General features: G+C 53.3%; 9 protein-coding genes across 9 annotated transcripts; 3 read left to right on the top strand and 6 right to left on the bottom strand.

Moving 5' to 3' along the window:
- Positions 1-2896: 2896 nt before the first annotated feature.
- Positions 2897-3433, bottom strand: FIBRA_05868 (uncharacterized protein; the record flags this gene model as incomplete). The annotated part of the gene is made up of 1 exon (XM_012327615.1): positions 2897-3433. One exon carries the CDS (start codon positions 3431-3433, stop codon positions 2897-2899), a length of 537 nt encoding a protein of 178 aa, XP_012183005.1.
- Positions 3434-3989: 556 nt separating this feature from the next.
- Positions 3990-6127, top strand: FIBRA_05869 (uncharacterized protein; the record flags this gene model as incomplete). The annotated part of the gene is made up of 9 exons (XM_012327616.1): positions 3990-4141; positions 4214-4292; positions 4345-4717; positions 4772-4920; positions 4972-5119; positions 5169-5670; positions 5726-5813; positions 5878-5987; positions 6043-6127. 9 exons carry the CDS (start codon positions 3990-3992, stop codon positions 6125-6127), a joined length of 1686 nt encoding a protein of 561 aa, XP_012183006.1.
- Positions 6128-6567: 440 nt separating this feature from the next.
- Positions 6568-8166, bottom strand: FIBRA_05870 (uncharacterized protein; the record flags this gene model as incomplete). The annotated part of the gene is made up of 10 exons (XM_012327617.1): positions 6568-6669; positions 6719-6822; positions 6870-6898; positions 6962-7068; positions 7125-7131; positions 7190-7284; positions 7359-7468; positions 7526-7721; positions 7781-8027; positions 8102-8166. The coding sequence occupies 10 exons, from the start codon at positions 8164-8166 to the stop codon at positions 6568-6570; spliced, it is 1062 nt and encodes a 353-aa protein (XP_012183007.1).
- A 534-nt stretch (positions 8167-8700) lies between these two features.
- Positions 8701-9143, top strand: FIBRA_05871 (uncharacterized protein; the record flags this gene model as incomplete). Its single annotated transcript, XM_012327618.1, has 3 exons — positions 8701-8717; positions 8775-9044; positions 9107-9143. 3 exons carry the CDS (start codon positions 8701-8703, stop codon positions 9141-9143), a joined length of 324 nt encoding a protein of 107 aa, XP_012183008.1.
- A 524-nt stretch (positions 9144-9667) lies between these two features.
- Positions 9668-11218, bottom strand: FIBRA_05872 (uncharacterized protein; the record flags this gene model as incomplete). The annotated part of the gene is made up of 9 exons (XM_012327619.1): positions 9668-9763; positions 9826-10005; positions 10077-10233; positions 10290-10668; positions 10725-10778; positions 10843-10951; positions 11017-11040; positions 11093-11115; positions 11179-11218. 9 exons carry the CDS (start codon positions 11216-11218, stop codon positions 9668-9670), a joined length of 1062 nt encoding a protein of 353 aa, XP_012183009.1.
- A 508-nt stretch (positions 11219-11726) lies between these two features.
- Positions 11727-14544, bottom strand: FIBRA_05873 (uncharacterized protein; the record flags this gene model as incomplete). The annotated part of the gene is made up of 11 exons (XM_012327620.1): positions 11727-11942; positions 11997-12062; positions 12124-12214; positions 12276-12617; positions 12674-13010; positions 13060-13275; positions 13331-13526; positions 13581-13615; positions 13669-13803; positions 13854-14277; positions 14329-14544. The coding sequence occupies 11 exons, from the start codon at positions 14542-14544 to the stop codon at positions 11727-11729; spliced, it is 2274 nt and encodes a 757-aa protein (XP_012183010.1).
- A 3256-nt stretch (positions 14545-17800) lies between these two features.
- On the bottom strand, positions 17801-20016 carry FIBRA_05874 (uncharacterized protein; the record flags this gene model as incomplete). Its single annotated transcript, XM_012327621.1, has 8 exons — positions 17801-17911; positions 17993-18142; positions 18194-18644; positions 18696-18865; positions 18919-19464; positions 19513-19578; positions 19629-19799; positions 19855-20016. 8 exons carry the CDS (start codon positions 20014-20016, stop codon positions 17801-17803), a joined length of 1827 nt encoding a protein of 608 aa, XP_012183011.1.
- A 558-nt stretch (positions 20017-20574) lies between these two features.
- On the top strand, positions 20575-23509 carry FIBRA_05875 (uncharacterized protein; the record flags this gene model as incomplete). The annotated part of the gene is made up of 5 exons (XM_012327622.1): positions 20575-21345; positions 21402-22316; positions 22370-22486; positions 22536-22788; positions 22851-23509. The coding sequence occupies 5 exons, from the start codon at positions 20575-20577 to the stop codon at positions 23507-23509; spliced, it is 2715 nt and encodes a 904-aa protein (XP_012183012.1).
- A 513-nt stretch (positions 23510-24022) lies between these two features.
- Positions 24023-24967, bottom strand: FIBRA_05876 (uncharacterized protein; the record flags this gene model as incomplete). The annotated part of the gene is made up of 9 exons (XM_012327623.1): positions 24023-24034; positions 24085-24137; positions 24190-24229; positions 24281-24435; positions 24483-24522; positions 24579-24684; positions 24742-24754; positions 24837-24864; positions 24923-24967. 9 exons carry the CDS (start codon positions 24965-24967, stop codon positions 24023-24025), a joined length of 492 nt encoding a protein of 163 aa, XP_012183013.1.
- Between the last annotated feature and the right edge of the window lie 123 nt (positions 24968-25090).

Below are 25090 nucleotides of genomic sequence, written 5' to 3' on the forward strand. Positions count from 1 at the left end.
ATTACTTCGATAGGAAAAGCTAAGCCATATGATAAGCTGATGGTGAGAATCATATGAACTGATGGAGCATATGATCTTGGTTTATAGCGGTCTGGAATGGTAGGAACGATCGTAAGGAGTGAACTGATACCAATGCCATAGTACCACGCGTTCATCATGTGCGGACACTACCATCCGGTTATGCTCATTCACGTCGATGCAGTGAACAAGAGATGAGGTACAATATGCGTACAGAATGGGACTGGCTCGGAAGACAAAAGCATACTACCTTACCTCTTTTTGAAGACAATACGAACACCACGACGGCGGCCGGGAACCGCAGGAGGAACTGATTCAACCAAAATGTTTGCGAGCATGAATGAGGGAGACGTACCGCTGACGATCGGCAATCGATATGTGCATGAATACGACTTAACAAAGAATGTTGCTAAGTGAGTGTCGTACCGCATTCCCCACGCCCAAACTAAGTCATCCCTTGCTCATCTGTCATATATGGATACCCTGCTTGCAAAATTAGGTACTGAGTATCTAATCAAGTCCGTCTCAGGCAAAGTAGCTTGCCTCATGTAGCGAGACGATTCATGTAACAATGGGAGATCTCAGGACTTACTAAACAACACACACCAATGAGACGCATCAGAGTGGACCGAACGGGAGTGGCTGCGAGAAGACAGCACGGGATAGTGATAGAACAGCATCGCCGCTCGGGCTGGTTGAAAAAGAATCCACCCTCGAACCGACGACGACGACTATATGGCTATTGCGGCGACTTGAACAAAGGCGCTGTTATAGCGACAGTGGAGCCAGCAGCAAAACACCGCTAACAAATTCCGGATTCGTACAGCCTGGTGCGCGACGACGCTGATCTAAGAACGGCAAGGCCACGTCTGCTTCTGCACATATCAACCCAGGGCTCACCAACTTCTTCACAGCAGCGACGTCTCGGCGAATTCCGGACCTTGACCATGAGCGCTTGAGCATTAGCGAGCATGCTTGAGGAGGAGGAGGAAGTTGTACACGCGGGTCGCGTCGCGAGCTGTTGGTCGACGTCTTCACAGTTCCATCTGCCTTCTGATCCTTCTTGTTCTCGGCCTGTCCGCGGCTATCAGAGTCCTGTACGTCCGACTTGCGCATATAGTCGTACCCATTTGCCGCTGCGCTGGCCTCTCATCGAATCTTTATGCGTGTTCCGCTAGGCTTCGACCATAGGACCGATGGGAAGGACGGTATAGTGGGAATTGGATGCCGAGTGCCGATCTTTTCGGTTGTCTACAGTGGTGAAGCTCTCAGGCGGGAAAAAGATGAGCTATGAACGTCGATCCTAGTCCGGGAATATTGCTTTTCAGGCTGCATTAATCATTCACAGACGTCTCAAGCAAGCGGATGAGGCCAACATGCGTTATTGATCAACGCGTCCATGCTCTCGTTGAAAACCTTTCGCTGAGCCGGGCGCTCTTCAGCCTGTCCTTCTGCGACGTCCGCATGTAGTCTGGAGCGACCTCTCGCGCTAGCTCAAGTCCTCTCCGACGAGCTGAGCGAACTCACAAGGATTCGGGAAGCTGGCCGCGGTTGGGACGCCACGGCCTGGAGTTGATACTGAACCGGATAACACCTCCCCGCACCCATTTGTTTACTTAGACCTGCTCAAGCAGAATCGCACCCGCGGCGACGGCCGCGTCTCCGGAGCTGATAGAACTGACGAGAGCCCAGGATCCTGCGGCCGCCTGCCGTTAGTAGTGCCTGGAGGGAATGAGAGAGGTGTTATGGCAATAAGTATAAGTCTCGATCCTCTTCTATGATATTTCTGCACTGCGCCGACCAACGGCGCGAGGGGCGAGTTAGAGCCGCTACAGCGCAAGCACAACGTAACCCATCGATGCGGCGTGGCGGCCTGGAGGAAGTCTAGCCACTATGTATTGCCGCGAGCCTGACAGCAGGTCTTCCTATCCCACGTTCGTCTTGTGCAGGACCAAAGCTTCAAAGCTTCAAGCTTCAAGGTTTCACGTCGATGGCGCTTGCTTCCGACATCTCCATTCAACTGTACTCTGCTCTGGCGTACTGGACTGTGTCTACCCATCTCTTCGCTTGGACAGTCTTTTCGTACTGTCAGCGTCTGCTCTAATCTGGTAACCCTTTCAGCCTCCGTACGAGTGGACATGGTCGACTATGTCTACGTTATTATCCGTGTGGCCATACACTCTTGCTCCTTATCTGGCTGCATGTGGTCAATAGACTTCAATTGCTGCCAACTTCTCGAACCAGAGACGTGAGAACATCGCGGCCATTATTACTCTTCGATTGCTACACGAGGTGATACGGTTCCAACATGATATGTCTGACGGTCTGCCTCGTGTATCTGACCACCGCACGACTGGCCACCTACATGCGTTCTACATGCGAGCATGCGCACTGAGCGTCTTCCATAGCAGCTAGGACGATGATGATGAACATTCTGGCCATCTTGTCCCTTTCGGCACGGTACATCCTCTATCTCTGACTTGCGTTAACTCATCGTCGGGTTACAATGTCTGCACAAAGTTCCTCCCAATCCCCCTTCTCAGGAAGTTCGAATAACTTGTGAGTGCGAATTTACTGCTGAAACAGGCTGAGTTGTGCATGTCATTGACCTGATCCACCCTCTAGATATTGAACTGACGAATTTTAAACCACTCAAATCAGCGGAATGATGGATCGGCGATCATCGGCACCCTCATGTTCTTCATCAGAGAGGCAGAGTTCTCCGGGCAGAGTTTGCACCAGCTCTGTGCGACCATCTTCTCTACCTAGTCGGCATTGAGTTGATCCCTGGAAGACAGACAATTGACTTCGCGCGAGCAGTGCCGCTTACAAGTTCATCACAAGCGAGGTCTATTTTCACGCAAACCGGACGAAACCATCACTCTGAATTCTTGCGATATATTGTCGAGTACAGATGATTGGTCTCGTGCCCGCTCGACACGTCTGGGCACGAGACCAGGATCTTCCAGTCTTTCAGATAATGCGCCACCACCTTACTCAAATGCGTTGTTGCTGCCTTGCTGAGCGAGTACGACAAGCTGAACACTCCTGAGTCCCTACGGAGGGAGGCCAGACTTGAGATGGTCAGCACCTGGCTTGTCACGCCGTTCGTGCGCGCCCACTCCGACTTGTTCCCCGCATGCAGAAGCTCGAGGAACGCCACGGTACAGAACCACACGCCGGAGACGTTCACGCGGAAACTGGTCCCGAATGAATCGAAGTCCTCCGTGTTCCATAAGAGCTCCTGGTACGCAGCAATGCTCGTGTCCGCAGGCTTGGGGAGCTGAGGCTGGTGCCCCAACATCACGCCCGCATTATTGACGAGCAGGTTGACATGTCCGTGGCGAGACTTAACCTCTGCTGCTAGCGAGCGCAGCGAGTCACGATCAGTGACATCAGTCTGGAATGGGATCATGTTTCCGTGCCGCTAAAACATCCAGAGGCGATACAGTAGCAGGAGAGAACCAAAAAATATTGTCTCAGTGGACACGGATTGTGTGCTCAGTGGCCACCTTGAGATCGTTATTAATATTGTTGGAGGGGATGCGAATGACAAAAATCTGATCAGAGGGACGGTGATATGAAGTGTCCGAACACGGGTCGCCATGATAGTAAGGAGATAAGATGGTTTGTTGTTTGATTGAAGGCGCCATTTACGAAGTTAAACTTGACGCGCGCAAAGTCAGCCGGCGCATGGACCTCTACTTGATGTGAACGTTGACGAGGTCACTACTGACTTACAGGACTTAGTACGTCTGTCTTCTCGCTAGCTTGAAGCTGCGTGTTGTCTTCATCTCGACGTCGTTGGCCAGATTGATTCTAGTCTCGGTCCGTTGTCGCGCCTAGAGCTCCTCTGCTTATTGTCTTCCACACAAAGCAACCCACACCCTTACTGGCAGTGCCCGGCGGCTTTCGTTTTAAACTGTGCTCGCAGGCGCAGAGTACGGGAATTGTTGAACAGCCCGTCGACGATGCTTGTTAGCTTGATTGTTGCCATTCTGGTCCTTTCCCTCGCATATCTCATCTACTTCGTCCTCATAGAGCCCCGCTATAATCCTCTCAGGAACATTCCTAGCCCGCCCAGCCATGGACTATTCTCCGAGCAGCTCTCTATGGTCATGAAGTGAGTAATAGCTCTAATGCAGCATGTATGCCCGCAAATCCACCCAATTCTCAACGTCATTCCGCGTTCCAGTCCGGCTAGATCTCCTAGAACACACGAGATGTTCGTCAAAGATTATGGGCGAAATGTCATGATTCATGCCCTGTTTCCCGTATGTGAATCTTATTGTAGTGACTGCTGAGGCTCACGCGCGAGCCACAAAGTGGGATCAACGTCTATTCACGCTTGACCCCGTCACGCTCGGGCACATTCTCAAGCATTCGCAGATGTATGAGAAGCCGTGGCCGTCTCGACGGCTCATCACGGGCTTGATAGGATGCGGGATGCTTGCTGCAGAGGGCCAGGTACATAAACGCCAACGACGCGTTGCGACGCCGGCTTTTTCTGTTCAGAACCTTCGAGCACTTGTTCCACTAGTGTTCGCGAAAGGCAATGAGCTGAAGGAAAAATGGTCAACCATGATTGCTCAGTCGGGCACTGCCGAAGAGACAAAGGACGGGCAGGAGATCTCGAAAGAGCGTATTGATGTGTGCCATTGGATCAGCCGGGCGACATTCGACGTGATCGGCTCTGCAGGTAAGTGTTCGTCATTTTCGTTTTGGTTCGCGGAAGGCCTATGTCTACGTGTAGGCTTTGACTATCAGTTCAATGCTATCCAAAGTGAATCGAACGAGCTCTTCAACGCGTATAAGGAGATGTTCGAGGTCGCCATTTCACAACAACGTGGGTCGCTAAGGAGTCTATTCGTTATTTACTTTCCTATTATCAACGTGTTATTCGTGCGTAGTCACTACCTTATACCTCTAGAATGCTGACCAAACCTCGAGTAGCCGAACAGGGCAGCACACACTGTGAAGAGATGCCAGGAAGTCATTCGACGAGTCGCGGGTGACCTGGTGCAAGAGAAAAAACGAAAGATTGCGGACGCAGAGGAGAAGGGCACTGTATACCAGGGGAAAGATCTGCTCACCCTTCTTCGTATGTGTTCCCATCAACTTTTCTTACGTGAGACTGACAGTATCACCAGTAAAATCTAATGCCGCAGCTGACCTCCCTCCCGAACAGCGCATCTCCGACGACGACATCCTGCACAACATCAACACGTTCATGTTTGCCGGCTCGGACACCAGCTCGCTATCGATCACCTGGACGCTGTACCTTCTCGCACGTTTCCCGCATATGCAGGACCGGCTCCGGACTGAACTCCGCGCAGTGTCCTCTGCCGCACCGCTCTCTGCGCTGACGGAGGACGAAGTGGCGTCTCTGTATGCCGCCATCGCGGAGCTACCGTACCTCGAGAATGTCATCCGCGAGTCGCTCCGGCTCATCCCGCCCGTTCACTCGTCCATTCGGGTTGCAATGCAGGACGACGTCGTGCCGACGTCGGTTCCAGTCAAGACTCGCTGCCCGGACGGAAGCTTCGCGGAGCTAATGAGTGTGCGGGTGCCAAAAGGCACTTTCATTCATGTCCCTGTGGAGGGCTTCAACTTAGACCGGGAGGTTTGGGGACCGGATGCATGGACATTCGAGTGAGTTTTTCAAAACTTCTGCAAGTATGTTGGCACGGTGGTTGATCGCTACCAGTCCCGATCGATGGGACAGCCTTCCAGAAGCCGTCACTTCTCAGCCCGGTCTGTATAACAACACTTTGACCTTCTCAGCTGGACCCCGGGTACGTTCTCCGTGCTGGATCGGTTGATATTGCGGACGTCTGTGCTTATTGGTGTCTTGACCAGTCGTGCATCGGCATGCGCTTTTCCATCATTGAGATAAAGACATTCTTGTATATTTTGCTCACCAACTTCGTATTCGCACCAACAAATGAGCAGGTCGGAAAAGCTAATGTGTTCGTGTTCAGTACTCCGTTGAGAATGCGAGAGATTGATATACTGCGTCCACAGCGTCTTGACAAGACCGTATGTGGTGGGCAAACACATGGAGGGTAGTCAATGCCCTCTCTACGTAACACCGTATACCCCTGAATGAATTGAGATCCTACTTGACTTTTCATGGTTGGAATATGGAGGTAGTACCATTAATATTTTGCAACCCATGTTTCTGTACTCAGACCGTTAGAATCACCGATTCTGCCAACTGCAATCGAGGGCCCTACGCAATGCCTGAAGTCGGACACTTTTCGGAAAGTCGATAGCGGAATTCGAAGGTGGGAATCAACTCAGAAGACGGCGAATTTTGCGCTATTTGCCACTTTAGCAGGTCGGGACATGACACCGATGGCTCAATGAAAGCCAGCTCTTTAGATAGTGAGGGCTGACTGATATCATATATTAGGTACAGGTGTGCCTGCTCACCACTACTTCAATTTGAGAATCACACATGGACAAACTCCCCAGCTTCACTGATATTACAGCATTCTTGCTAATCTCTTTCTACCCAACTGAGAGGAAATTCTCCCGTATGCCTTCTCAATGACCGTATGTCGCTTTGAGTCTCGCTTTGACGTAGTCGCCTGCGGCGACAACTTCATATTTCGGTGGACGATCCTCGGAAACGCAGCTTGAGATTGGCTAGTGCATACATTAGTCTTGCGGTAGGACTCGCAACAATTTGACTTACTTCTAGTCTGACGTCATAGTCGGTGCCGAAGAAAAGAGGAATGGAGTATCGCCGGACGCCGCTCCGGTTGACAGCACGATGAACAGTCGATTTGAACACATCGTCTGTATAGATGTGAGAAATGAGTATATGTGCAATGAAAATGCCTCACTTGTCCAGCGCGCGAACTGGTCGCCCAAACTATATGAGATAGCAACAGCTTACGTTTAGCATCACGCTGTAAGGCCCATGACAAGTACACACTTTACAACCAGTGTTCCTGGAGTGGGCGGTGCGTCGATCCACTTGTCTTGTTTGTTCAGGACTTGCAGAGCTTGGATCTCAGGCTGCTGCCAAAGAATCGTGAAGCACTATGGCCGATGTGGGATGTCAGGCCAGGCTCATTGCAGCGATCCAGGTTTCATACCTCGAAACTGGGTAAGTGCCAGCTCGTTAGCGCACGTAACCAGCCGCAGCCGGAGAGAAATTCACTCTGTGTGGGCCCCGATACCGATTACCCTGTCGTCCACAGGCCCGGTCTGGGGCGGATAATGGAGGACGCGCATGAGGGCAGCGGAATTCTTGGTCTGCAACAAAATGCGATCATTGTCAAGGCCATGCATATCGAAAGCAGCGTGCTGGGATCGCTGTATACACCCACCTTGTCGCCGAAATATTCCTCTGGGAGATCCAAAGCTAGGGCAAACAAGGGAAACATAGTCTTCCCGAGCGTGACCGCAGCGTGGCTGACAACATGCTCGCCGTCGAGATCTTAGACGCAGCAGGTGAGAAAGACACACTAGTACGCAAGCACGGCTTCTCTGAAACCGGCGGGAGCCCTGGGCCAGACGTTCACGCCCGCCATGACACCATCGTTGGCGCGTTTTTCGTCCGACTCTTTCGCCTGCAGCTCCTCCCAGCCGAACTCGAAGCCCTCGTGCATGTCGCCGTTGTTCACGGGGTCATTGTTGCTGCTCAACACGGGGTTGTAGCCCTTGAAGTTTGGCGATTTCCGCATGTCGAGCTGGGCAAGGGGGTCGATGTCAGCGTCCATGCAGCCTCAGGGGAACGTTCGTGGTGCACCTCCATCTTCTCATCCAGTGGGAGGGAGAAGTACTCCGTCATCGCAGCTAGCGCATTGTCGATCGTGCGTTGGGAGATTCCGTGGTTGCAAACTGCGTTCAGGCCGATGCCCGCTCGGCGCATGTATACGGAAACTGAGAGGCCACACGCACCGTAGAAGAATCCGACGTTTATACAGACGTCCCTGATAGCAGCGCCGAGAGCCCTACGCACGGCGGGGTCTGTACTAGATGCATCCTTGAGGTCTCTATGACAAAGGTGTCGGTTGAGTACGATTGACTTGCCGACAATCACTTCGGAGCAGAAGACTATGTACGGTACATTACTGGAACCTGACTAAACGCATCTGCGGTATCTGCTTTCAGTGCAGCTTCAACGAGGGACATTTTGGTAGTTGAGTGTCTCCCGTAGGCTAGACTTCTTGGTAGAGTAGACAGAGTAGAGGAGAACGGTCTCAATTCAAGTGGTGTATCTCAAGGATCCCGGAGGCCCACTTGGGGCCTGGCCAATGCGCGCTGAAACCAGTAGTGACAGCCTTTCTCACCCGGAGTGCCCATCCCCGAGCTCGTCGAAATACATCCGCATCACTGCAAACCACGACAGAGAATTCATCTTTTCCTTTAGATGACATTGAAGACCGGCCTGGGAACAAATCTCGCAAGTCAGAGAAAGGCTCCAGTTGAAAACCCACTCAGATGATGCTGACATTCGTCAGGGAATAGAATAAGGGTGTGGAATTGGAGGTATACATTAGCACCGTGTTCCCGAATCTGTCAAGCTTATAGACGGCCATCACTGCGCTTTCAAGCAGTCTAGTCGACTTTAACACTGCGCTTTGATGGAGGTCGTTCCCAACTATATAATCCAAATGTTTGTCAGGCCACCCGTTCACCGTGCTGATTTTCGGCCAGAAAGAGGATATGCTCGTCAAGTTCGGGTATGTTCGTGCTAATACACCACCTTTCCCATGTTAACGCTCCACCCCCGCGTACAGTGCCCTTATAGCCTTACTGCCTCTCGTCGCCGCACAATGCTGCGTTAGCGATCTGCCCTTTGGCTACACGTTCAGTGCCCCTACCGACTGGGTGAGCGGCGAGCCTGCCTCCCTCACTTGGACAGCCAGCATCGGGGACCCCACGCAGTTCGCCATCATCTTGAACATATACAACCAGACCACGCAGCAGGCGGATCAATGGGTGCTCGCCAACTACGTCGAGTCATGCGCATGCTATGCGAGCTTCACGTTACCGGACGTGCCCCCTGCGTATGTGCCCCTTCTTCCTCGTTTGTGGCGATGCCACCCACCTCATACCTTTCGGTCCCCAGGTCTGGCTATGATTTGATTCCCTCGGTGACCACGTAAAGTGATTTTGCGCATTGCTCGGATACTTGACTTACGCTAGACATCACAGCTTCCATGGTAGTCTTGGGCCAGCTTCTGCAGCATTCAGCATCGCCGCGCCTTGAGCGGAGGAAGGCGTGCATGTATAATGTAGGACAAAATGTGAATGAACGAGGTACTGGGGATAACTGGAGAGCGCCGTCTGAGCAGACCACGATGATTCTGTTCAGCCATGGAGCGATATAAGACGACTGTCCCGAGGACTAGTGCTCCCCACAGATCTATCTACAGTGGGCCTCAGCGAATACGACACTTACAATCTCAACTCGTAAGAGAACACCCGCTCACATAGTCATGATCCGGGAGCGCAAATTCTGATTCCGTACGTGTATCATAAAAGCCAACCACCCTCGCACGAGGGCATCCCAAAGAGAATAAATCATTAAGCGCGCTGCTCTACATATCCGCGCGCACATCATAATAACATACGGTCGCATCAACTTGGAAATCGTCAGCAACACGAGCCCATTTCTCAGCATCTCGTCCTACGACACCTCATCGAGCGGGTTCGCCGGTGGCAGCGCGCTCGTCCCGTCAGACTGGAAGAAGTCGCCCAGCGTCAGCGCGCGCAGTCTGAAGTCCTGTAAATTGTCGCGGCGTCAGCGTCGGATTCGCAGCTAGTCAACAGAGACGGGGCACGTACATCTTCTTGGCACCGCGCAAGCAGCTCGCGGTCGTCGCCCGCCTCGCGAATGAACTCGCGCATCGGGCGCATGGCCGCGTTGCGGCAGAGCTCTTTCAGGTCCGAGCCCGAGAGACCTTCAGACTCCTGCGCAAGTCTGTGTAGCGAGAACGTCTTGTCCAGGTCCGTGTCCTTTAGCATCTGTAAGAGAGTGTGTCGCCGAGAGAGTTAGCAGCCACGCGAGAGAGATCGTCGGGGCGATCAGCACATACCAACGAGAGGATCTTCTGTCGCTGCTCGAGATCGGGGAGCCCGACGGAGAATCGCTTGGGCATCCGTCGCAATATGGCAGAGTCAATGTCATTTGGCCGATTCGTGGCTCCAAGCACGAGTATGCGGTCTGTGCTTGACAAAAGGCCGTCCCACAGGCTACGATCGCGCTCATGAAAAGACAGCAGCCCGGTGGACAGACGAGAGGGACGTACGTCATGAATTCCGCCTTCATCATACCTGTGACCTCATGGTCGCCCTTCGTCCTCTCGCGCAGGAACGAGTCGATCTCGTCAATGAAGACGATGCTCGGCTGCGTCTTCCGCGCGAGCGAGAACAGCGCTGCGACGAGCTTGTTTGATTCGCCGTACCACTTGTTGGTCAGCACCGACGCGGCGATGTTGATGAACGTGGCGCCGGACTCCTTCGCGAGCGCCTTTGCGAGCATGGTTTTTCCGCATCCTGGCGGACCAAAGAGGAGCACGCCCTTGGGCGCGCCCAGAAGGGAGGAAGAGCTGAACAGATGCGGGTATACGAGGGGGTATATGACGGATTCGCGCAGGGACGAAATTATGGGCTCCAAGCCGCCGATATCTGTAGGCAGATGGTCGGCGGCGAATGCGCGAGGCTCATGGGACAGCGACACGTACCTGTAAAGCGTACCTCGATGTCGTCCGGGTGTATAACCTCCGAAGCAATCTGCTCTGCAGATCGAAGTCGCGCATCAATACGTCTCCCTGGCCACGCTGCGGCAGAACGTAGACGCACTCTCGTACTCGTCTAGCTTCAGATCCTTGTGCCCCAGCTTCTCCAGAGCCTTCAGGCTCTTTGCCTTCACCTCCTTCCTCTCTCCGTGTCCCATGCTATCCACCACCCACTGCAATCGAAGCAGAAGACGAGGGTCAGTATCATGCCACAGGTCCATCCCATGAGGCCACTCACTCGCACAGTGTAATACAAGGCTGCCTTACCGCACACTCTCAGCAGCTACACCCGCAGAACAGCTAGAAGAACGCACTTGCGACACGACAAACAGCGCGACTGGCGGACGAGCAAGGTGTCAGTCAACAAGGACGCCCCACGCAGAGTCGCCATGGGGCTCACCATCAAATATCGCTCGTTTCGCGGCCGCGGAGACGGCCATGTCCACAGAAACAGAGCGATGTGTCAAAGGGCGTTATACGGAGAGAGAAGAGCCGTCGAAGCGCACGACTGAGAGAGGAGAGCACGGAGGAGCAAATGGTCTGAAGTGTGGCTGAAGACCATCGCGTGTTACTTACGGGCAGGTAGGCGCCCAAAATGGCGATCACGTGTTTGGCGGGGCATTGCCAGAATCGAGTCACTGTCAGTCCCCAACCGTTCGCCCGAGCTGAGCGTAGGGCCTCTAATATATGAATGTTTCCGGAGGACATCAACAGCTTCCTTACGACCACATACAAATTTACGCTTGCCAAAACTCAGAAAAGTCGTAAAAGTCTCAGATTAACCACATTTTTTGTACACATACAACTCGGAAGCACAAGCTCGTAAGCACCAACAAAGCCCATCTCTACTCTCACAACCGCTCGTAAACGTACGTGGTCCATGCGCCGTCATTTTAAGAACGTCCTATCATCGCTCGTCGTCTACCCATTCGTCTACAGTTATATCGTTCACAATAGGAGACCCGCGACCAGAACAGAGACTGCTGTCCCGAGCACGATCGCGCGCGCGGAGGCCTGTGCGGGTCCCGATGCCGCAGCGCTCGTCGTCTTGGCCGAGGTGCCGTTGACGATCGCAAGGAGGTCAGGGCAGTCGGGCGCGACCAGAATGTCACCGTAAGTGCTGGCGACCCAGAGGACGACGCCGTTCGTCCATCCGAAACCAGCCTGGGCAATAAAGATCAATCAGGGCGCGTTCGGGTGCGGGCGCACGGCACTCACCTGGACAGTGTACTCTCCTCCACTACCGGACGAGTCGACGTCGGTGATGTTGAACTTCTCGAACATCTGCAAACACGGTGAGCGCGTATCCGACGCGGAGCAGAGCATAGTTAGGACTACGACGTACGTTACCGGTGTTGTTAATGCTCTGCGTCACGTTCAGCTCTTGGTCCGACAGCCTGGGCAGCACACCCGGGATCGAGCCTCCCGTAGCATGCCTGCGCGCACCACAACCGTCAGAATCCCCGCCCACAGTGCGCGGAAGCACACGGCACTCACCAGCTGCACAGCGCGCTCGAGAAGTATCTGTTTGCGACCTCGCGCTGGAGCGCATGTCCCCAGCCCTCACCAGCCGTCGCATTCCCGCCATTTACGACCGTCCCGCTGAGCCGGCTCACGTCCGCGCCGGGGCCCGTCGCGGTCGCGTTCCTGCCTGTGCCGATCACCGGCTGCCCCGGGAGGTCCGCTTCCGCAACGTTGAGCTGGCCGGCAGGGATGAGCGAATAAGTCGACGCGTTCGACGCGGGCGTTGGCAGTGCGCCGCTCGTCACATTATCCGGGAGCGCGCGCAGCGCTTGCAGAATGATGTACTGATGCGGTGGCCACGCGTTCGGCGCGTCCCTGTGCGCAATGCGATGGTAAGTAGTGGACGACCGTTCATAGCAGGAAGCACCCACCATTGAAGACCGCTCTGGAGGAAGGTGACCGGGAAGGAGCCGTTGTACCGGTTCATCACCATGTTCACAGCGGAGAAGAACCCGAAAGCATTCTCTGAAGACTCGAGCAGCTCATCGGGGACAATGTCATTCCAGAGCGGGAAATACGTTGCGGCGCTGAACAGGGTATTGCGCGAGTTTGAAGTCAGGTTGAAATCGTAGAATGCGAGCTTTTGGGAGTCCCAGAAGAGGTCAAGTACAGCCTCACGCAGCGATGCAGCTGTCGCGAGATGTGACCCTGCCGCAGTCGTGTTCCCTGTTGAGTTGTACATGCCCGCCAAAAGCATGTGCGCCTTGTCTACAGAACGAGTTAGTATCGAGGACCCTACGCGAGGAAGACCGCCTACACAAAATAGAGTTCAGGTCGATTGGGATAGTGTTCCGGATGTTATACGAGCGAAGAATGGGGTTGGTATTGTTACTTCCGCCGGCAAATGGCTGTGCAGCATAACGAGACGAGAAGTCCCAACCGCTCTCTGCGCCACTGGCGAGGTTCGCATAGAGGGATGAACGCTGGTCTTCGCTCAACGATGGCAGGGTCGGGTCGAAGGCGGTCGAATAGTCTATCCATCGCGTCAGCCACCAATGTTAGCGGCGGCACGGGAGAGTTCGTCTCACCATCAATGTACGACTCTGGGCGGGGCGCCGAGTTGTTGACGTCATAGCGGAACACAGTGTATGTCTTGTTCGTGTACGGACTTGTCACGCTCACAGACCTGTTGTTCATCCACCACTGCATCTCCGTCTCGGCGGAGAGAATGGCGCGCTCCAGGACAGAGGTGTCGCCAGTGGTGGTAACGTAGTCGGACACCATCTATACAGCAGAATCAGAACGATATCCTTTACAGCTGAGATAAAGTTAACTCACGCGCACAAACAGTGGGGGCTGAGAACGATCCAGGTCTGAGGTATGATGTGAGGGTGTGAGTAAAGTCATTTCAGCCGCATGTACTCACAGTAAATACGGCCACCATTTGGGATGAAGCCGAACGTCTGGATCTCGTCCATGAAGTTCTGCAGGGTCGAGTTTGCAATCTCATACAGCTCGGATTCCATCAAGCCCTGAATGATCCAGTAGGAATCCCAGTAGTCTACGAATGCATTAGGTGGGCACTTTCTGTATGTAAAGCAAGACGCCTACATTGTTCACGAAAACGACCGCCAGGAATGACGAAAGTGTGGTTCAGCGGGATGAATGTACCCTCGCAGGGGCCATTCTCAGTGCCGTAGGGGCAGGTTGCGGAGTAGTTGGTCTGGCGCACGAGGTCGACCCAATATCCACTGACCGTCTGTGACCAAGCCTTGAGGAGGTTATCGGTGACGTTGTTGAGGAAGGCTGGGTTGGCGTTGAAGTTGGAGAGGGCAATGGCCTCCATCTCGAGCCCCTCCCCACGGAAGTCGTTGTCCTCAAAGTTGACGATGTCCTCTTCGGTGATGACATTGGAGCCTGTGCCATAGATCGCGCTGAAGTCGGAGAGCACCTGCTGGGAACGCTTAGAGGTGGGCTTGTCGACGATGACCTTGGGGTCGGTGTAGACGTCCGCGAGGTCGACGGATTGCAGTATCTAGAACGGGGAAAATGAGGGGGAGAGCGGGGACGCCAGGGCACGACGCACCGCTCCGGGACAGAAGATCTGGCTGGGGCACCATGCCTGGACGGGAGGAAGGGGCTCCTCTGACGGGATGGGAGCAGACGGGGTGGCTGCCGACGCTGTCGCTGTCTGGGTCGTGATCGAAGGCAGGGTGGTGTCTGCACCCGTAGTGGTGGCCTGCGGGGCAGCAACTACAGCGTGCAGGAGACAGAAGAGGGTTGCCGCCGTTGCAGCCCACATATTGACCTGGCTCGAAGGACGGTGTCGAAAAGGGCCAAGGCGTCAGCCCGCGCTCTTATACTGAGCGAGGAGGAAAAGTAGCCGAATTGAAATATTTCTCCGATCAGCCATGGTATTCTGGGAGGACGAGGGCGCGGGCGCGGGTGCGTGTGACCCCATGCCAGCGCCTTGCACTGACCGCGGAGATGGTCTGCTGACCGCCAGCGCAGGACACAAACTGGGACGCTGTGCATTCCGCCAGACGACATCGACGTCGGTAACGGGCTGAAAGTAGTTGCGAGGATAAGTTTAGCCCAGTGGCACGAGCCGGCCCCGGAGACGATGAGCGGGAGTACTTGCAAGTGCATTCATTCAGCCTGGAGTCTGGGGTAGCGATCTCATCTCATCTGGCCGGGGGTGGCGGCTCCAAGTGGCCACATTATGTCCAAGCTCATTTTTCTGCACCCATTCAGGATGGTCATGAGTTGCTCTGCGACTCCGAGATAAAATCGCAGCTCACCACATTTATGCAGGTTTTCCTTGCCCCCGATCTGCTCAGACGGGAGACCGTGTGGCGAGTGCAATGATGAGCCAGGTACCCGATCCGAGTCGGTCGGCGGCTCTGCGCACTCTCCATGGGTCCATCCCCTTCTGATGCCGCTTGACTGCAGAATTTCGTCACCGGCACAGCCTCGTTGGGGCGACATATGTCCGTATGGCCCACGTCCTAGACACGAGCGACAAAATGGCTTTTAAATAAACCACTCTCGTGCACAACCATCCAAATGTAAAAAGTCCAACCTGCTGACACGCGCATCAAGTCTGGTGCTACGCTACAAGCCGCCGGCGTTCACGAACAGTACATTATGGAAGCATCCCAATAGACATCGAGTGCAGTACAGGATTGATCAAGAACTGCCATAACCTGATTAACTAAAACGTGCTCACTGGCACATTAGACTCTATTGCCGCTCATCTGTATTTTGCCAACCCTTACTACTCACCTTCCTGAAACAGCAATCAGTGCTGACGCCACAAGGTCCTTGCTGAATTTTGAAATTGAAGCCAAACTGAAGCAGTAACAGGAAACACCTAGCAGTGCTGCGACGGCTCTTTGGCCTGCGAGATATCCATCTTTATATACTCGGGAAAAAAATTCCCGGGAAGCTCCTGAGAACAATTCGATAACATGAAACCTCGAATACATGCGGGCTGACACTAGTCCATCAGTCCTGTCAACGCGTATGAGTTGATTGCGTCCAGCCTTCAATGTAACCTGGAGCGCTGTGTGTGGATTCCTGCACTTGCACAAAGAAGACACCGTCTGACTGAAAGCTACCACTGGCAATTAGAAACCACATTTTGACTCATGCCCTCGTCTCGGTCGAACAATCGGCGGCGAGGTCTTCGATCTCCCTCAGACTGTCACGGTCATACAGAAGCTCCATGCTAGGAGCAGTCTCATCAGATAGAGACCAGACACGGAAGAATGAGCTCGTAGACCACACCGACAGGCATGAGACTCGTCGGCTATCGTTCCACGGAGTCGGATTACAACCCCACCCTCGCACTATTATGTATGAGAATCATGTACCGTACCTGAGCGCGAAGCTCAAGTCCCAATCATCACCACTCAGAGGCTTGTATGTGCCCCGAGGACCAGGAACCGACCCGGGGCAGATACAGGGTATCGCTGTATGCGGCTTCGGTCTCCGCCGACTACGGACGCGCGCTCCGAGTCCGCACCAAGGCGTCATCCCGCATGTCAGATATTCAACCACCTCCACGCCATCGACACACCCTCAAAGCCCCAGTGAGAGTCGAGGTATCCTAAAGGATGCAAGTCGGCCCCACCCACAGCAGATTGGCGCCCCGTGGCAGGGCAGCCCAATGGGCGCAGCTGCCCATATCCAAAAGAGCGCGAGGCTAGAGAGGAGTGAAGGGCCCCATCTGCTCCCATGGACTGCGTACGGAGCCTGTAAGTGATGCTTCCCTACAACCACATAGCCCAGCATTCCTCGAGACGACCACAAGTGCGCCCAGCCAGACATAGCAGCTGCTGCATTGGGAAAGGCTTAGCAACATATAGCTCGCGACCGACAATCCGAAAACACAACCGGCTCCCATCGCGGGACCAACGGAGACCAGAGACCTTCCCATGCTGCAGTTACCACGCAACCACCACGCCGATGACCAAGGAGTCAAGTCCGAGATGAGGTAGGCGGAGTGGGGTCGCTGCCACATATCGTGTCTAACCAAGCAAAGTTATAGAAGCCACCTATTGCTCGGCGTCGTGGGACACTGGGTGCAAAGATGTAGTAGCAGACGCGGCGGCTGCCCAGATTATCGACAACGCCGGAGGATAGCTGCGAGGGAATCACAACACCTCGTCATCACAGAGGATGCGGCCTACGAGAAGGGGAACGTCCAGCCGGTGAAGACGGTGGAAATACGGGTGCGGGTGGAGGTACACGAGCAGGTTGAAGCGAGCAAGCGAGGGGAGGTTGCACTGCCCGCGGTGACTGGCCATGTCCACGCCATGCACAGAGAGCGCGAACGAGGGAGCAAAACGTGACCGCAGGGCATACTATCTGATGTAGCATAACTCCTGGAGCGAAGACTTCTATTGTAGTATAGTACGTTATTTACAATCTGACCCCCCGACTCACCTCAATGATACCATGAAGAGTGAGTAAGTCGATCACAGCCAAGCAGATGCGCCTGGCCCAGTTTCCCGCACGTCAAGAAACGACAATGAAACATAGATTGCGCTGAACAGAGTCCGTTCAGCATTCCTCCAGAGATGGAAGACGTACCGCATCACGAGTAGTGAATATTATTCTTGCCACGGACAAGTCAGGGTGCAGGTGCACATGCTCCTGAGTCCCGGCTCAGAAAGCCCTAGAGCATTCCTCTCCGAACCACCGGCAGTCAATGATCTCGGAGGAGACGCAAGCGTAGCACTCAGCGTGAGGCGGTAAAATCCAGGATTTATCGAGCAAATAACAACACATTCGACGAGTGAGCGGATCTCATGAAACAAGACGGAACACATCATCCTCGCCGATATGCATCTGATTCGAATGTGCAACTCACGATACAGCAACGACGCAGACCGCCACTCCGCCCCACCTGCCTCTTGCGGCGACTCATAAGCACGCTTTACAAATATGATAACGCGCGGAATCTTATACATCTTAGTAGGAAAATAATTGATACTACGCAAACGCACCTGCCTCGATCTCCGGAGGCCACGCACGAGAAACCATCGAGTCCATCAGTCGACCATCATTCTCTCGGTATGGAGGCCTTCTCCGTATGCCATACTTTCGAAGATAATTTGTCTCCAAATGCTAATCGCGAACTCCATCGCCTCCTCTTCCAGTACCTAGCAAACGGTGATGTTCAGTATCACAGGAGACGGCCAACTCGCATGCTCATCAAGACGTATGACTGAGAGGGGACGCACCGGCTCCAGGCCCTCGATCAGCTTCTGTGGGCCCTTGTGATCTTTGAGATGCTCAAGCACGAACATCACAAGGTCGTCATCTTCTAACTCGCCAAGATATTTGGTCATTTGGCGCTTGACGAGAGGCTCCAGCTTCCTATCGATCATAATCTGCAAGTCGTTCAGCACGGAGGTCAATCATCGTGCAAGAAATAAACGCACATCCGACAAGCCATCCCATCGGACCTTGGCTTTGAATAAGGTCTCTTTATCGCGTGGAACACTTGTCTTGATCATCTCAAGCCGCTCGCGCGCTTTCTCGCCGCCTTCCGCCAAATCCAGCTTCGGCAGGGGCGCCTTTCTTTTACGAATGCCATCCTCCTCCTCTTCCTCCTGCCCGAACACTGCTTTCTCCTTCGCAGTCGTCTCGGATTTGGGAGCTGCAGTCGCAGCAAGGGACACGTTGAGCTTAACGGGCGCACCATCATCCAGAAGCATGCCCGCCTTGCGCTGCTCTTCCTGCAGCGCCTGCATCTCGTCCATTTGTCGAGCAAGGAAAGCCTCTGATTCGCGTCGCAGATTCTCCACTTCTCGTTCCTCGTAACCCCGCGACTCATCATCTGCTGCCTGTTCAGCCGCAAGTCGTCGCGCACGTAGGGAACGCCACCGAGATCTGACATGGACCGGTAAGCTGGGAGAATTTCATGTGAAGCTATAGGCACACCTATCTGTGTAGAAGAGTTCATCGCTTTCATCATCGTCCCAGATCGCCAGGCGCGATCGCATCTCAACCCGATCCCGGTCCTCAGCCTCTTTTGTCGCCCGTTCTCGCAAGATAGCGCGCTCCATCGCCTGTATCCTGGCCCGCTCACGCGGCTCGTACCGGCGCTCACGCTTGTAAATTCTAATTCAGCTGGGAATCGAAAATGTCACAACAGAACACTTACATCTCGGTAAGAGGTCTCTTCGTCTCGTCGTCGGGTCTCTTTTCGATCTGCCTCTAGCTCCTCGTCTGTTTTTATCGCTCGTCCGGCAACTACTCTGCTATCCGGGGTTGGCGACCTCCCATCCTCCTCTGCTTTCACAAACCCTACTGGCTTACTATATCCCTGCGCGCCCTTTCCAAAGCCTTGCTGGGGCTTTGAAGTCTCCAGTGGCGAGTCTTGACCCTGGCCTGCAAGTTGCGGCTTGCCCCATTCTCTTTGCTTTGGTCCGCTCGGGGCGGCCAGATTAGGGACCGCCTCACGGACGTCACGCATTTTCTCTCGCTCTCTTTTTGCAGCGCGTTCACGAAACTGGGCAATCTCTGTCATGACAAGACCTCGCTGGGTCTCAGGCAAATCGGCCTCTTGTAAGTCGTGCAAATGTGGAGGAATAACGTATTTCTCCTTATCAATGAGACCACTAGTCGCTGCATCTTGGGACTGTTTGTTGATATCTACAAGAAGTTGGTCAACTCTCGCTTTAGCCTGCCGTATCAGCTCTTCGTCGGCCTGCACAGCACAAGTCAGCGAGGAATACAACAATTCCCAAGCACGTACGTTTGTCGTCATTTTCTGCGCCTGATAAGCATCCAGGAACATCTTAGTCTTCTCATCTGCCTTCACCTGCCATCGATCGTTAGCTTGCAACCATCAATGTACGTATAGTCACTTACTAGGAGCTTTTTGTTTACACATCCATCCTCCAATGCTGGTAGCTCTACGCCATTGAGGAGTGACATGGCTCGCAACGCACCGTCAGGATCCTGAAACTCTGCAAATCCAAACCCCTGGGGCTTATTCGCCGGGGTAATGAGACGTTTGAATGATGAAATTGGACCGCACGCCTGAGCAAACTTGAACATCGACTCGAAAGATTGCCAACGTTGGGAGAGCACTCACCCCAAGCAGTTGATTCAGGAAACCATCTGAGATTCCGCCTGATATTGACCCAATAAATAGGGTGGTAGATCTTGGTTGTGGGGGAACAAAATGTTGGTGATGATGCATTTGCTGCTGCTGTGCGAGAGCCGAAATTGAGGGACCCTGGCCATAAGAAGGCATAGGCGGACGAAGACCAAGTCCTAACCGGTTTGGCATTGGCTGCATTTTGGCTACTTTCTTCTATCTCTGGCCCGACAGCAACAATGGGTCAGGTTGCGGCAAGATGAGGATCACAAAATGAAAAGGGAGAGGCGGATGGAACGTCGAGGAATGGAGTTGGTCGGCGAGCACTGGGTGGCTCGGTCACAAGATGGAAGCACAGTGGCAAGAATTTCTTCAGAGAATTAGGCCGTAACTTGCGTTCCGAGCGTTGACTTAGAAACAATATTAATGATCTGCATTACAGTCCTACTCGAAAGAGGCTATTGTGTAAATTTTACCTTATATTTTCTGCACTGGTACCATTGAGTACGGTCCAGGCCGTGGTAATTGAATGATAATGATGATGCTTTCCACCGCTCTCAACTTCCGAGACAAAAGTCTACGTGTTCGCCGTGCCTGTTTTGGTGGTGACTGCGTCGTGCAGTACCAGCCTTGCTTTTGAATGCTTAAACGGCGACTCCACTTACTCCGGGATAGGTCAGGGAGATAAGGCGACGCTTTCGGACTAGAGCTTTCATGTTCTCCTGCAAGCTGCTGTCTGTTTGTTCTATAGCTGCCCTATGTGTTATTCAGGCTGTTGCGGCACCCTCTTCGTCAAATGATCCCTTTCGCAACATAGCACTCCAGAAACCGAGGCGTGCTGAACCCTCGGTCTGCTGTCTGACGCCCCTCGAGCCGCGCGACACGACCTCGCAGGATGATGTACTGCTGTCATTCGAAGACTGGAAGGCGAAGAGACTGGGAGAGGCCGGAGACCCTGTGCCAAGTTCATCTTCTCGTGGAAACAGTCGTAGACAGGGAAATGCTGGCATAAACGGCGACGGCGTGCTTCCGCTTGCGAGCGGGGAAGTGGTGGGCACTGGTGGCCCTGACAAGACACACAGTACCGTGTCCAATGGTTCACAGCAGGACATTGTCGGTGCCAACCAGCCAGACGACTGGCTGTCACCTCACTTTCGCATTCCAATCACTGACCGATTCAACTATGCGTCCATGGATTGCTCTGCGCGAGTGCACACTGCCCATCGTTCCGCGAAGTCACCGTCCCTCATCTTGTCATCAAAGAAGGACAGGTATATGCTCAGTCCTTGCGCCGAACAAAAACAGTTTGTGGTTGTAGAGCTATGTGAAGACATCATGATTGACACCGTGCAGCTGGCAAATTTCGAATTCTTCAGTGGAGTTTTTAAAGACTTTACTGTGAGTGTCTCCAAGACATACACACCCTCTGAGAAGGGATGGACGGACGCGGGAACATACCGAGCCCTGAATGTTCGAGGTGTTCAGGTAACTTATTCGTCTCTTGTGTTTCTGTAAGGATTGATTGATGATGCTCATTACAGTCTTTCCATCTTCCGCCTACTCTCCGCGATTTCTATCGTTATATTCGCGTCGATTTCCACACCCACTATGGGAACGAGTATTATTGTCCTGTGTCACTGTTGCGGGTGTACGGTCTTACTCATCTCGAGCAATGGAAGTGGGGTGAATGGGAGGCCGAAAGTAGAGCGAGACATTCGTCCGAGGAAGCTAATGCTTCTTCCGAAGCTATCTTGGTGTCTTCACAAGCCGCTCATATTCCTGCAGGAAATTCGCTGTTCAATGTCGTGGATACGGAAAGAGGCACACCTCAGTTCATTACAAAGGCCGTAATAAAAGACACACAAAGCAGCGTCTGTGACCCTTCAAGCCACGATCTGTTGTCTGACTCGATGCATGTTCCTACCATCACATCTCAACCACCCGCACAATTCTCAGACAATTCCGCTCACCACGATGGACTGACAATATCGTCGCGGAGTGGAGAAACGGAAACTATGAATATTGATGACCATAACTTATCCCACTCAGAAATATCTTACGACGGACACGCCTCCACGGACACGCCACTTGATGCGTCGGCAGAAACGTTAACTACATCATTGCCTGCTTCCTCCTCTACGTCTGCCATCGACTCTCAAGACCCTTCGCTGAGCGATACCACTACGTTCCCAACGAACTCTACTTCGCACCACTTGAGCCGCGGGACCACTCGAGCCTCTTCCGTGTCTTCTCCTTCTCTCCCCTCTCAGTACCCCTCCCATCCTGCTCCGCCGCCGGTAACTGGCGGTGAGTCTATCTACCGGACAATTATGAATCGTTTGACAGCACTCGAGGCAAACACCACCCTCTACGCTCGATATGTGGAAGAGCAGACTGCAGGTGTTCGCGAATTGTTAACACGACTCGGCGAGGACATCGGTCGCTTGGAGGGTATTGTAAGTCTGCGAAAATGTCCTCTAGACGATACTTATAAATAATGATCACACAGGGAAAAGCTCAGGCGCAGATGTACCAACGTTCGATTCGCGATTTTGACAGACAGCGCCGACGACTCGAGAACGAACACCGGGAGTTACTTGCCAAGGTTGGCCATCTCACTGACGAAGTACGTACCTTTTTTCGAATTCCCGTCACATGTCTCAGCCCTGCAACAGGTCCTTCTGGAGAAACGTCTTGGTATAGCACAACTTTGTCTATTGTTGGCTGTCCTAGTGTTTTTGGCTCTCACTCGTGGCTCTCGTGGCGAGCACTACCGTGTCCCGGCACTCGGACGCCCGCTGACTATGCGAGACTGGGGCCGTCGGACGTTGAGTCTGAGTGGGGACTGGGTGAATCGGTTCCGAAGTCGGAGCCCAAGCACTCAATCCATTACTTCTCGAACCGCTCGTCCGCTGAAGTCAACTACCAGTAAGCTTACATTCCTTACGTCACCTCCGCCGCTAATTCTCGTTCCGGCATGCGCATTTCAGCTGAAAAGGTTGAGTTTCCTTCACACGAGGTCCAGACAGATGTTGAATCTCCTCGCTACAAACGACCGCACGCCAGTCCAAGCAACCGGAAACTTGGCGTGCGACCACGCACCCCTTCCTCCCATCGTTTACCAGCTTCTCGCCATTTTATTCTTCATAATCGCCCCGTCCATCACGGGGCAATGCATTCAACTCCCATTGCATTGCCTCGACCAGTCATGCAACGGTCCAGCTCTGGCGGCATGGGGCTCGGATACGGCAGTCCAGCGGCTGTACAGAAGTCTGCCAAGCACTGGGCACGCAGCGCGCATCTGCACGAGGTCAAGAATCCGACGACAGGACGGAGTACAGGCGACAACTGTGTGCAGGGAATTGCATCCTCGTCGCGCACCGAATTGGGTCGCCAGTCAGATGTGGACCACGACTTATTTGGTCCCCAAGCAGACGTGCTCGTTAAAAGCAGTCAGGGGGAACAGCATATTCATGTCTCCCGATGTGCACTGCCTCCTCTCTGCATGTCCGGCGCGCATGATTTGTCTACGGGATGTGTTCAAAGACGGTCTGAATCAGATGCCGACGTGAGTGAAGGGGATGGCTGGGTGGATACTGACGCGGACGGCTCCGACTTGGAGCTGTGTGGTACAACGCATGATGCATAACGGGACTCCGAACATTGTGCCACTGGGACGCAGCCACGACAGCATCTTCCTAATTTTGAGCTTTATTGACTCTGAACCTCAGCGACCGACGAGTTATGCATCATTTCATCTCAAACTACATACGTTCTACCATATGCACATTTCGCTAACATTTATACCCTTGTATAATTATTACACCTCATCGCATTGTCTCCATTTACCGAATGGCCTGCTCGCAGCTGATTTTATAACCCTTTGCGCAAGGCCCTCAAGATTCCTTCTGCTCCTCATAACTTAATTAGACAAAGCACATTCAGCCTCGCATGGTCAGCAATATACGCTGGGATATCTTGTCTCCGAGGGCTCAGTACATTAGGTGACAATGTGACATAACAGGGAATTGATCCAGAGCATTCAGCGCCTAGTAAAGTACGAGTGTCTATCTGCAATATAGTCATACCTACAACGCCGATTGACTGCTCACACAGATAGGGTACAGCAACCACGGTGCATCACGTCCTGTTCTCAAGCTGTCTACGCACCACACTGTGAAAATGGGGGTCAGCAGAGGACGCAATCCTAACCACAATACTTACCTGACCAACAGCGTCCGACGCGGATGAATTCATGATGAGTGCAACAATGAGGCCTGGAGTACATGAAGTGAGAATAATGAGAATGAAAGTAGAAGTATGCTTTACCGTAAAGTCCCAGCACTTCAGCGAAGATAAGAATCAGGATCTACACGAGAGTCACCGGTCAGGACAACATAATAGAAACTTTGAGACATACCATGCCAACAAAAAGGCGTGGCTGTTGAGCGGTTCCTCGGACGCCAGCATCACCAACAATACCGATAGCAAATCCTGCAGCAAGACCCGCAAGTCCGACAGACAGACCAGCTCCCAACTGAACGAAACCTTGGAACAAAGTCATGCGCATTTGGACTGTAGACGTTAAGTAGCAAGTCGTAACATTGCAGACAGCAACTCACGATCTCCCGAGATGAGAACCGAAACAACGAGGCCGTAGATCTACGACAGTATGGTCAGTTGAAAGATTATTCACGACCTCTCAGCATCAGACGTACAGCAATAATACCAGCCATGATGACAGGAATTACACACTTCATCATTAAGTCGGGTCGCAGGACAGACATGGCAGAGATGCCGACTCCTGATTTCGCAGTACCATAACTGTTAATAGCAGGCAAATTAGCATTCGAGTGGGCAAGGCGACCTAAATGGAGATACCTAGCACCTATGCCTGTGCAGCGAATTTTTGAGCGTCAGCGGTGGTAATCTAGCGTACTGGGGCAGCAGTGCTTGAGAGTTCAAGCAAAACTCACAGGTAAAAACAATAGCACTGGTGCATCCCTAGAATTTGGTGTAAATCAGCAGGAAAGGCGTTGAGCATTTGCGAAATAGAACATACCATTACACCAAAGAAGGGGGCGTATACAGGGCACAGGTCAGACATGATGAGCGAGAGTGTCGAAGATGTCGGGATGAACGTCGCAGAGAGCGGGCTGGTGTTTGGAACGACGACTGCGATGTCGACAGCAAGAGCGTCGGTGTCTCGGCAGGTCCCGGAGCTCCGACA

Source organism: Fibroporia radiculosa (genome assembly GCF_000313525.1).
Source record: "Fibroporia radiculosa TFFH 294 genomic supercontigs, scaffold5552, whole genome shotgun sequence".
Taxonomy (NCBI): domain Eukaryota; kingdom Fungi; phylum Basidiomycota; class Agaricomycetes; order Polyporales; family Fibroporiaceae; genus Fibroporia; species Fibroporia radiculosa.